The sequence below is a fragment of the Podarcis cretensis genome, assembly GCF_951804945.1.
Source record: "Podarcis cretensis genome assembly, chromosome: 3".
NCBI classification, from domain to species: domain Eukaryota; kingdom Metazoa; phylum Chordata; class Lepidosauria; order Squamata; family Lacertidae; genus Podarcis; species Podarcis cretensis.
This window is the reverse complement of record NC_137172.1, coordinates 16,828,088-16,840,803: the sequence shown is the minus strand read 5'-3', so window position 1 is coordinate 16,840,803 and position 12,716 is coordinate 16,828,088. Positions and strand designations below refer to the sequence as shown.

The 12,716-nt window shown below is 41.3% G+C and overlaps 1 protein-coding gene across 2 annotated transcripts in view; it reads left to right on the top strand.

Moving 5' to 3' along the window:
* Positions 1–12,716, top strand: part of ABHD12 (abhydrolase domain containing 12, lysophospholipase) — a 33,272-nt gene that overhangs the window by 662 nt on the left and 19,894 nt on the right. Inside the window, exon 1 of one of the 2 annotated variants that reach the window (XM_079968901.1) lies at positions 20–420. The exons of the other annotated variant lie outside the window; for it this stretch is intronic. Coding sequence (XP_079825027.1) covers positions 266–420 — 155 coding nt within the window. The 5' untranslated portion in view covers positions 20–265. Of the gene's footprint in view, positions 1–19; positions 421–12,716 lie in introns of those variants that run through there. 2 annotated transcript variants of the gene reach the window in all.

Below are 12,716 nucleotides of genomic sequence, written 5' to 3'. Positions count from 1 at the left end.
ATGGCAACGGGCGGCCCGCTCGACGTCGCCGAGCCTTCTGACCCTTTCAACCGCCGCCTCTTCTCTCCCCCCCCCAGCAAGAAAAACCCTCAGACGGGGGCCTGGCATTACTATGGCAACCCTCCTGAGCCCCGCCGCCAGCCGCCATAGCCCCGAGCGATTCATACTGGAATGCCCTTGGCTGTTTTCTTCTCCGTCCGCCTTTTTGTTCTAGGTTACGGGAGTGGGGGGCGGGGGAGGTGGCGAAGGCGGCCCTTGCGACGGAATGAGCCCCTGCCTGAAGGGGCTGTCTGGTTTGCTCGTGAAAGGGTCGGAGGCCTTCGCTGCTGGGTGTTCCCTCCCCTATTGCTGCAATGGGTTCACCGAGTGCGGCTGCAGGCCAAGAAGAGGAGGGTGTGTTAGAGCCGGACGGCGATTCAGGTTTGCGGAGGATGGATGTTTTCGTGGGGTGGGGGTGGTGGGGTTCGATACGGCTTTGAAAAACAGAGCTCTGAGATGTTTTAGTCGACCTCGAATGGTGTTTGTCTTTAGCTATAAGCATTTTGCTTTGCTGCAAAATGAGTTATCGGTTAGAAACCTTTTATAAACGAACTACTGTAACTTCACACACACACCCCCCCGCCGAAAAATATTGAAAACTATGTGCCCTTGACCCAATGGTAGGGTAGAGGGAGGTTTTCCTTTCTCCCTCCCCCTCCTCCTTGCATCCTGACTCAGCTTGTCAACAACACATATTTTAAAACGCACACAATCGTTATTCTTTTCCCGTTCCGTATTTTAAATTGCAAAGCGTTAGAGAATAGTAAATGATGGGGGTGAGGGTGGTCAGAGACTGATGAATGAGTGGCGTACCAGTCAGCTAGCAGCAGAGGAAGAGATTAAATGAGAAAATGCTTGCCTGTTATACTGCTGGAAAGGGACATTGCCTTTGTACACATTAACAGTTTAAAAGACAATACAGTGGTACCTCGGGTTACATACGCATCAGGTTACAGGCACTTCAGGTTACAGACTCCACTGACCCAGAAATATTACCTCGGGTTAAGAACTTTGCTTCAGGATTAGAACAGAAATTGTGCTCTGGCGGTGCGGCAGCAGCGGGAGGCCCCATTAGCTAAAGTGGTGTTTCAGGTTAAGAATGGACCTCCAGAACGAATTAAGTTCTTAACCCGAGGTACCACTGTTTATATAATCTGTGCTTCTCCTCTTTGTCACCTTTATTAAAGGGGTGGAGGTGCTGGAGGTCAGCACACTGTGGAGACCTTCATATTAATCCCATGCATGTTTATTTGGTAGAAAGTCTTATTGTGGTTAGGAGGGACAAGGGACTAGGGATTGCCAATCAGACAAGTGCTAGTAGATAAATAGGTATCGCTCCTGCTGGAAGGTAAACGGCATTTCCGTGTGCTGCTCTGGTTCTCCAGAAGCGGCTTAGTCATGCTCGCCACATGACCCGGAAGCTGTACGCCGGCTCCCTTGGCCAATAAAGCGAGATGAGCGCTGCAATCCCAGAGACGTCTGCGACTGGACCTAATGGTCAGGGGTCCCTTTACCTTTACCTTATTGTGGTTGCTGGGACTTGCTGCAAGTAATTAGGCATGGTGAATTCACAGCTGTGATCACTGACCTTCCAAGCCTTCAAATCTCAAGTAACCATTAATCAATAATCTCTGACGGTAGATTTAAAGTAGAAAAGATTAATTAAATCTCAAATAAATATAAAATGTAAGGTGTCCTCTGAGCATGCCCTATTTTAGTTTCAGTCCTCAGCGGAATCTCTGGTGCCACCAGAGTGTACATTAGTTTGAAGATGTTGCCTCACAGACCCCATGCATGGGAGTAGTTGTGGTTGAATAATAATATAGCTGTCTCCACAATCCTGTTTATTCTGCATCCCACACACTCCCACTGCTGTTTGGGAAGCGGTGTACACACATTAGCCACAATCCACATCTATTCTGTTGTTTCTTATGTAAAACTATGTTTTGAGTTATTTCCCCCCAAACCAGCTTTGATCTGGATTGAGAAAAATAATGATCTAGCTATGTTTTATGTTGCTAATGTGTACAAAGCCAAAGCCCCTGTTCAGCATCATATTGGCAAATGTTTTCTCATTTCATCTTTTCCTCTGCAGCTAGCTGACTAGTCCTCTCTACACTGTCATCCGTTTTTGACCACCTCTTCCCTGCAATTTATACACACTGCAATTTATAAGTGCTCTAGAACTTGGTGGTGATTATCTTTGTTTTTAATTCTCACAGCAACCTGTGAACAAGGTTAGTCTAAGGATTGGTCAGGCCATGTAGCAAACTTCAGAGTTTAGCAAGGAATGAGCCTGGGTGTCTGCATGTCAGATCCATCACTTCATCACAATTGATCTCTATCAAATAAATGTGTGTGGGGAAATCCAAGAATTTCTCTCACAAAGATCACTTCTCAACAAATGAAATTATCACTCAATAAGCACTTGAAGAACATAGGGTGCAATCCACTGCATGTTTACTTGGAAGTAAGCAGCACTGAGTTCAACAGAACCTACTTCTCAGTCACATAGGATTACAAACCTCATACACGTGCAAAAGAGTCATATGTAGAGGAGTCGTTTTTCTGGGATCCACCAGTGGCAGGTGCACAATATGTGGTGATGCACAGAAGGGCCTAATCTGTTGGTACCCTGATTGTGGAGTGTCTTTCCAGTGAAATAATTCCTGGTGCCAACACATTTAGCATTTTTCTACCTACTAAAGAGTCTCATGTTTGCATTTGTAGGTCATTAGAGTGTGTGTTGGATGGACAGGTTAAGCTTTAATTTTGTATTTTTAGCATTTCTTGTGGTTGTGTTGATTTGTAGTTTTTATTATTTTAATTTGTAGTTTTTATTATTTTAAATTGGTCTTGTGAATGTTCTTACCCTTTCATCATTTTTGATGAAGCATGGGTTAAAAATGCCTTTAATAACTGACAATTTCAGAGCTGTTTCAGGACAATTCTCTCAGGCTTCTTTTACGTTTATCAAGTTGTCCTAAGATTTCTTTGCTTCTGGTATGAATGTAATTCATTATGCTGTTGTAAATTTTCTGTTTCAATTCCTCTTTGAGTTCAGGCATTGTTAACAATGAGTACTTAAAGCAGAAACACCATAAATATTTCATTTATTTAAAATATTTATAATATTACCTTTGCTAAATAAAAACAAGATTTAAATATTCCCTCAAAGTTTTCCCTTTCTGGATTTTTAATTTTGAGACCAGTTTATTTCAACTTGATTTTGAAATTGTTTGGTGAACCTTTCCTGCTTCTATAAATTGGTTCACAGGCTTATGTGTAATCCTGAAAAGTGAATATAGTTTTGCCTCACTTAGTCCATGGAAGACATCTTGGAGCTTTCCCTGTGCAATAAGATAGTATTCTTTAAAATGAGTGGAGGTTCAACCATTTTTAAAATCTAGATATATATAAATTGCTTTATCAGAGTCAATCCATTAGTCCACCAATGTCTGCTCTTAAAAGCAGTGTCAGAATTCTCTTTCAGATATGCTTTCTGTGGAACTTTAACAGGAAATGGAATCTGGGCTTTAAAATGTTTGTGAAGCATGTGCTTCACATGCTTCGGTAAATCAGTAAAGTCTTGGGAGAGTTTTCTACTGGAGATGTAAATTGTTTTGGTTATTTTACATTCCCTTTGTACCATTGAGCTTTCTATACCTTATTTGCCAATCAGCCTTGTTAAACTATCTTACTTTTGAGTCTCATTATCTCAGTCTGACACTGATCAGAGTTTGGCATCAGTATAAATAATGGGGTGGTTTGAATGTAATGCTAAACCATAGTTTAGTGTTACGAGAAAAAGCCACAAAGAGCCTTAGACTTGTTTGCTCTTTCCTCTTCCTCTGGTGTATCTATGAGGATGACATCCTACAACCTCTGTGTTATTTGAACCCGAATAAACTGGTTCAAAAAGCTAGCGCCAAACTGTAATTTATGAAGCTTGCGTATTTCAACCTGCCATAGTTAAAATTAGCCACCATTTAGGGTTTGGGCAACACACTGAACTGCTGGTTAATCTAAAAAGGAAGCAGAAGCTTCTGATCTTGAAACCATACTGGAGGAGGAGAAGAGAGTACTGTCCCAAGACTCATTGAAGCTTGTTCTCTGAACGCAAAACCATTATTTAGTTTTGTGTAGACACAGCCATTAAGTAGCTTGAATTGTCTCTGTACTTAGCCTTCTATAGCTTACTTGTGTGTACTTTTTCATTGTCTGACAGTGAAGTACAGAGGGCATTTAAAAAAATACATATGTGATCTTTTTCATGCAATCTATAGTGGAAAACTTTCTTAAGAAGTCCAGTACTTATATCATAGCTGAACCTGCTGCTGGAAAAACAAATGTATAAACAAATGCATGCGTAGTGTTAGGATTACTGAATGAATGACTTTGAAATCAACCACAGTAATGATCTGGCACAGTATTTGAAACTTGATTTTTACAAGATATAAAAGTCCTTCAATATGCTGCTGCTGTTTGCCCTCAAGTCTTTCCACCTCCTCTTCATAGGCTACTTGTTAACTGCATATTTTTCTAATAAACTTGGGCTTTCCTGTGCTTCTGTGAGGACTATTTCTCTGTGTCCCACCCCCTTGCTGTAATGTAGGAGAGGAGGAAAATATGTTTGGTACTGAGGACCATATCTGGAATAATATACTATGTAGGGCACAGCTTTGTATGCATTACTTGTAGCTAACTTCTGCAATTTACAAAAATCTTATCAACTTGATGATGACAAACTACAATTGGCAGAGGTGTTGCTTCTTACAATATTTTATTTACATATTTTTCTTATATGAGAAACTTGAGCCAGCCTTTTGAAAAATCAGCAGGCTTTTAAATCATTAGCTACAAAAACCATGGACTTTTAATCATTCCAGTTGCCTTCATATCCTTTAGTATGTTTTTCTGTCACATTTTTACTTTCCCAGTCAGGAAGACTGGATTCTTACTATGAAATCAGTAAAATACATTCTACAAGGTCCTTTGTATCATGTAGATGCATCAGTTATGTATGTAGCTTGTTTTTGGTCATGTCTTTTGTTTACTTTGTCCTCCAAAAATATACTGTTAACGTGTTCATGTAGCTGGCAATACAGCTTGATCAGCTTTATAGTTCAGAGTGAAATAAAGGAGTGAAATAAAGGAAGCAAATTTGATATGCTTGAGATGAGGTTACAGTAAGCCCTATTTATTTTATTACTCTAGGGGGTCAAAATAAAACTTGTTTCTATGATATAGATGGAGGTTTTTTCCCCCAACTGACACTGTGAGGGTGTGTATATATCTGTTTTTCAATACTTCTTTGTTTCTATGTATTGGCAGGCTTTGTTATAGCGTTTTGTATTCTGAGTGTTCCTTTTTTTACTATGTTTCTTGATCACACATGAACATGTTGTGTACTGTGTCTGGAAGTGGGGTTTTTTCCTCCAAAATCTCTTGTGTTACTTATAGGACATTGGATGTTTTAACTGTGTATTGACAAATGTATTTGTATTCTTTTCTCTGACTGATGGTCGAATAAAAAGATTGATTGATATAGGACATTATCATCATCATCATCATCATCCTAAAAAAATCAAGCTTTTAAATGATATTGTTGCAGTTAAGATACTGATTGCCAAGGGAATTTCATGAGCATTCCTAGCTAGGCAAATGAGAGGGCCATCGCGCTCCTATCCTCTGCAATCCAAACTTAATCTCCTATTTTCTAAAATGGTTCAGTCTGTCTTAGTCATAAATTCTTTCAAATCCTTCTTTGAAATTTACCTTTATCTGCAAAGCCTTTTCATAACCCTTATTCCCCCCCCCCCAAATGAAACCCAAGTATGTCTAACTTCATCTACATCTATTTATGTTTTACTACCCTGGCCTCTCATTCTCCTCTCTTTGTTTTTCCCTTGGGAGTTCCTTGAGAGGCCCTACTTTTTGCTTATGTTGTTCTGTAAATTGTCGTCTGTAGCAATAACACTAATATTTTTGTTTACATGCAGTTAAGAAATGCCCAAACGTTACTTTGTTTTATTATTTCTACATGGTTTACATGCAATTAAGAAAATCTAGATGCTGAGTCTTCATTTGCACTGTTTTGACTTGTGGACACACAAAGACGAGACAACAAAGTCCTTTGGCTGCTGAAGATGAGCCAAAAGGAAAAATAAATCTTAAACTATTCCCTATAGTCTCTGTTTCTCCATCCCCAAAGTGTCATAGTTGCTACCACCATTGGGAGTAATTATTCAGTGTTTGTGCAAAGGGCTTTAAATAGCTAAAGCAATTGTTTGGAACAGAGACAATAGGTGTCTTGCAGGGCAGCATGCTTTGCATGCAGGAGTTTGCAGGTTCAGTCACTAGTATCAAGGCTGATGGAAACACTTATCTGAGACCCCAGAGAGCCACTTCCAGTTAGGCAGATGATACTGAGCTAATCATCAGTAACAGATGCACAAAAGCACAGGGGAGCCCAATTCCTCCTTCGCTTATGATCTTTTAGCAGCAAAAGTGGGCCAACTACATTCCCCAAAGGGATCTTTGGGGTCAGAAATTGGATTTTAAGGGTGCATACCCTGTTTGGGCCAGAAAGTGGTAATGGGGGAGTCAGCTGTTCTTCATCAAAGCCCACTTTGGCATCTCAGATGCATTTTGGTAATGCGTAAAGGTAAAGAGACCCCTGACCATTAGATCCAGCCATGGACGACTCTGGGGTTGCGGTGCTCATCTTGCTTTATTGGCTGAGGGAGCCAGCGTACAGCTTCCAGGTCATGTGGCCAGCATGACTAAGCCGCTTCTGGTGAACCAGAACAGCGCACGAAAACACCATTTACCTTCCCGCAGGAGTGGTACCTATTTATCTACTTGCACTTTGACGTGCTTTCGAACTGCTAGGTTGGCAGGAGCTGGGACCGAGCAACAGGAGCTCACCCCATGGGTCCCCCCCCCATTGCTTGGAGCCAATTCTTAGGTTCCTCTGGGGCCAAAGCTTAGGCAGAGAACTGTTAAAATGGCTGGCACCCTTTCTCTTTTAGGTCATATTGACTAATATAGGTGTTTGTGGACTAATATGTGTTACAGGCTGGTTTGCCCTAAATGTGTCCTTTAGGTCTTACGTTCTCTGTGGTTTTGGCAGATTGGCATGCCTGACTGCTGAACTATAGGAGATGGCTTATCTGTCTGGCACAAGACCAAGGTTTAGGTCTGAGTCACAAGGCAAAAGGTTGATTATTAGCTATGAAATAAGATTCAAATCATAATTGGGAGTGGGTGTTAAATACTAGAAGGTAATGATAGTTGATGAAGCTGTAGGATGAGTCAGTCAAAGTCTAGGACTCAGTAACCTGGAAACTGGGGTCAGAGGGAGGTGTACAACAGACAGTCTGAACAAAATAAAAAAATTCCTTCCAGTAGCACCTTAAAGACCAACTAAGTTAGTTCTTGGTATGAGCTTTCGTGTGCGTGCACACTTCTTCAGATACACTGAAACAGAAGTCACCAGACCCTTCTATATAGTGAGAAGGTGGGGAGGGGTATTACAGACAGTCTGGTTCATCTCGGGCTAGAGTCCAATGACAAATAGAAATTAATATGAATACACAACCAGGTCCTTTTATATAATTGCCTATGGCGCTCTGGTTCTTGTCTCACCTCTTTATTATTTCATGGAGCCAGTGGAAGATTGTGAGAGATCAGGGTGATGGTGATGGTGATGGCTGGCTTAGGTTAGGCAGTTCTCATCTCAGTAGTGAGAAATCTTTTTGCCACCATTTGGGTTGTGCCCTCAGAAAAGAAACAAATAATAATTGAATAGGAATAGTGTATGTTTGTGTGTGTAGTTGTGATGCTGCAGAGCATGTGCTTAACATGCTATTTAAAATTCTGCCTGATCTGAATATATACATATAAACTTGATTTATACTGACTTCCATTCCGTAACACTATGTATTTATTCTCTCTGGCAGCAGTTCTCGCAATATGGAAACACTTAACTGGAAAAGCAAGTGAGAGTCTGTATACAAAGGAGTTTGCTCTGCACTGCTGAGCTATGACTTTAAGCATAGTTTAAGGGTAAAATGCTGTGTTGTAAACTAATAGTGAGTACAAACTCCTGGTTTATTCAGAATCTGTATACTGTATTTACTTTGTTATTAACAATGCCTAATAGATTTGGCATTCATTAGTCTCTTAGGATGAGTAATTCACCTGTGTTTGTGTGCAAGAAAGAATCTTCATTATATGAATTAATTGCTCTAAAATGTACAGCAGGTGTGGTGGGGGACCAATGTATTTCCTCAGTTATGGACTACATGAGAGTCAATAAACTGAAACTCAATTCAGCTAAGACTGAGACACTGTTAGTGGGTGGTTTCCGAGACTGGGTGGATGGGAGGTAGACTCATGGTACCATAGATCTGTAGAGTTGGAATGGTCCCTGAGGGTCATCTAGTTCAACCCCCCTACCATGCAGGAATCTCAACTAAAGCATCCATGACAGATGGCCATCCAGCTTCTGCTTAAAAACCTCCAAGGAAGGATAGACTACAACTTCCTGAGGGAGTCCGTTTCATTGTTAAACAGCTCTTACGGTCAGAAAGTTCTTCCTGATGTTTAGTCAGTATCTCCTTTCTTGTAAACTTGAAGCCATTGGTTTGGGTCCTACCCTCCAGTTCCCTGTTCTTGATGGGGTTACAGTCGTTCTGAAAGAGCAGATACATAGCTTAGAGGTACTCCTGGAGCCATCCCTGTTGCTTGAGGCTCAGGTGCTCTCTGTGCCTTGGTGTTCCTTTCATCAGTTTTAGCTGGTGGTCCAGCTACTTCCCTATCTGGACAGGGATAGCCTAACTTCTGTTTATGCTCTGGTAACCTTTAGGTCGGATTACTGCAATAACTTACATAAGGTGATGCCCTTGAACGCGATTTGCAAACTGCAGTTGGTGCAGAATTTGGTGGGCAGGTTGCTCACCAGGGCAACATGGTCAGAGCACATAACACCAATCCTAGCCTGACTACATTGGCTACCAATTAGTTTCTGGGCCCAATTTAATGTGCTGATTTTGACCTATAAAGCCTCATGTGGTTCAGGACCCCAATACCTCAAAGACTGCCTTTCCCCATATGAACTGACCCAGGCCTTGCAGTCATCGTCTGAGGTCCTTCTCTGTGTGCCCCTTTGAGAGGTTTGGAGGGTGGCAACACAAGAAAATGCCTTTTCTGTGGTGGTTCCTCTCTTGTGCAATGCTTTCTCAAAGGAGGCTTACCTGGCACCATCATGACATAGCTTTAGGCATCAGGAAAAAGCATTTATTTTTATCGTGCCTTGGCTCTTAATTATCTGTAGCATCCTTGTGTGGGTGGGATGTTTTAATACTGTCTTTTAAAAATAGGATTATCTTTTAGATTTTTCTTTGGGGGTTTTTTATGCTGGTGTTAATGTATGTGTGTGTTATGTATTGTAAGTTACTTTGAGTTACCTTAGTAAAAGAGTGACCAATAAATATAGCTTACAGAGACTAAAGGTAACGGAGTCATAAGATGTAATTGCAGAATAATCCCAAATCCTGCTAAGTCAGTATTTTTTACAACCAGCAGGCTGCAACAATAAGGGAAGTATAGCATGTGCATTATAGATTGCATTCTTGGTGGACACATTAACTTTTACAATAGGTTGAAAAATATTTCAAAGATTGAATTACTGAGAAGCCTTTTTGCCCCTATTTCCACATTTTTGCACTAAATTGAAAGTTATCTTTATCTTGAGCCTCTATCACAGAAGCAGCTTGTAAACAAAAACCTATTTCTAGCTGGTTTTGTACTAAAGCAGAAATGTCTGCAAATACTTAATAGAAGCATGAGCCCTTATCTGCAAACTGCTTGAGCAACAAAGCTGTGCTGGTAGTCATATGACTGTGACTGGTTTCTCTTCCTGTTTTTCCCCATTCTCCTCCTTTGTGAATTATTCCAATTGTTACATAGAATGCAATTGTTTTAAAAAAACAAGCTAACTTTTCAGAAAGTGAATTTGTCTCATGACTGTGCTCTTAATAATTTAGCTTGGGCAAATCTAAAATAAGCCAGTTTTTAAAACTTTTTCCAACTGTTGCACAATCAGAAAAGGAACTGTTTGCTCTATTGCAGTACTTTTCTCCAGGGGAAAATTGATTAAGATCTGATGCCCTCTTCTGTTTAAAAAGAAGTTCTATGAAAGAGACTTCAGTCATACTCCCTGTTCATGCCAGTAGTAATAATAATAATAATTAATAATAATAAAAACCCAGCAACATCATAGTGGTGGTTCTGGTTATTGATGAACAATGATACTGAATCTGTCCTGGATCCATTTTTAAACAGGTACTGCCCTGATAATTTGGTAAATATGTTGCATTAATGGTTACTGCTTGCAATAGTTAGATGAGGCAGCCCAAAAAAAGGTTTCTGTGGGTGAAGGGAAGAAGCAGCTGCCAGAGCATTGGCTTACTCATGAGTAGTCCAACCTGCAATTAAAGTAAATCGACTGCAGCTGGGGAAGGTGTGGGTTTTATAAAGGAATTTTGGAAGGGGGTGTTATGGTAAAATCTGGGTGCGAGGCTGCTCTGCCACCCAGCTCATCGGACTAAGTCTGCGCGTCCCTGCGGAGGAAAATGAGCTCAGCCGGAGACAGGAGCAAGCTGCAGAAGATCCAAGTTTATTGCGCAACAGGGTCAATGAGAGATTGAACAGCGAGAAAGGGGTGACATGAACTTTTGAAACTTCCCTCCATGTCCCAGAATACAGTGCAAAATACATCACAGTTACATCATGAATACATCAAGGAGAGGTTGGGTTACACTGGATTAACATATGGAGGAGGGAGGGGGGAATATGCAGAGCTGGAGATATGCGCAGATAAGCACATCCTGAGGAAAGGCTTGGCAGAGTGATTTGATAGGATTAGACTTCCTGAGAGTATGTGACACTTCGCTTGAGGGATTATGGAAGACAGGGGAGGTGTCATGGAGTCCTAGAGAAACTGAGCCGATTGGCACCAGAAGCAAGAAAATCGGAGTTGTGGTTGATTTTATACGAATTTCTAAAGATTTTAGTCCATTTTATATTGATAATTGAGATCGGAAACAAAATAGATACATTGTAGCGAGATTTGACACTTTTATGGGTTCACAAGTTTCCATTCCATTGTTCTCCCAGCGGGGAGCCGTCAGCAACTTCTCAAGAGGTTAAATGAGGAGTGCAGGAGCTTGCTGAGCTAGCTCTGCAAAGATGAATGCATGGTTCTGATTGGGTAGAACGCACCCATTCAAGAGATACAAAATGTTTGTATACACGGTCCACTAATGGAAACAACACAGCGGGTATAGCGAAAAGGAGACATAAAGTGGTTTGGGCTTATTTTCGCCCGGTCTATTTATTCTAGCGAATGGACGTATGGAAAGGAGAAAGGCACTTTTATTTATGGGGTTCGGAGTTAAGTGTGGTGCTTGTGTAACAGTGTGGGGGCTGAGGGGTCCATATGGGGCTGGGTGCCCTAGAGGTCATCGCCTCAGACCCTCTGGTGACTGGCGGAAGGGGTGAAGAAGACGTGCCCCCCCTTCCGTATCAGGGGAGAGGAAGAGAAGCCTGGAAGGTTGTTTTTTAAGAAAGCAGAAGTCTGGTGAGGAAGGTAATCCAAATCTTTAGGAATACAGTACATGAATTGGTGGGGAGGGTTACGTTGTGCTGTCTTCCATTCTCTCCTTTCATGATGAGTCTAGGTGCCTCTATCTGCTAATAAGATAAGTTACCCAGTGGTGGTCTCCTTGAAAATCAGAAGCTGTCAGATCCTGTCTCTCAGGGGATTGTGCCCCTGAAAGTGTGTCTGTTTCGCTATAACCTTTCTTTGGAGGAGCTAAAAATTCCATGTTTAAGACGGTATTATTGTAAGTTTTAGGAATTACTGTTTATAAATACAGTTTGAATGCTTTTGAAACTGTTCAACAAAGGGTATAATATTTGAACTATATCTTCCTTTTCCTTCAAGGAGTTGAAGGTGATGTACATAGTTCTCCCACACCCACCAATTCATTGTGCTAGCAACCCAGCTGATGAGTTGGGGAGTTAAATCCTTCTGCTTTGGCTGTGTGCCCCTGCTCCTTCCTGGAAACAGGCACATGCAGGCCAGTGCAAAATTTAACCCCACCCACCAGGTTTTGTCTGAGAAATGGGCCTTTTGTGGTCCCATGACAGTTGCTTGGATATCCAAATGGGCGCCTGGACCCAAAAAAAAGTTGGGAACCCCTGTGCTATTCTATAGAGGAATTGTCCCATGTAAAACAAACACAAAACACAAAAATCCACACCCCAAAACCCATTACCTTCCCAGTCATTCATGATTGCATGTTTATATTCTAATGACTCCTACTGTAATTTATTGTTCTGTTTCCAAAACACAGTGCCAAATTGGGAATGGTCTCATGTAGGATGAACTTCCCATACAACCCAAGTATCAAGAATCTAGGTTTTCATCTGGTGCTATGACACCAGGGATCAGATAGGCAACTTCATATACAAACCACAATGAGTGGAACGTACTAAACCACCCAAGTCATGCAGGTAGGAGTTGGACTTAGTAAAATGCTAGTTCCTTAAATGCTTGGTTCCACAAGAATCTCTAGAGTTAATGAGCTGTGTGGTATCTGCTAGGG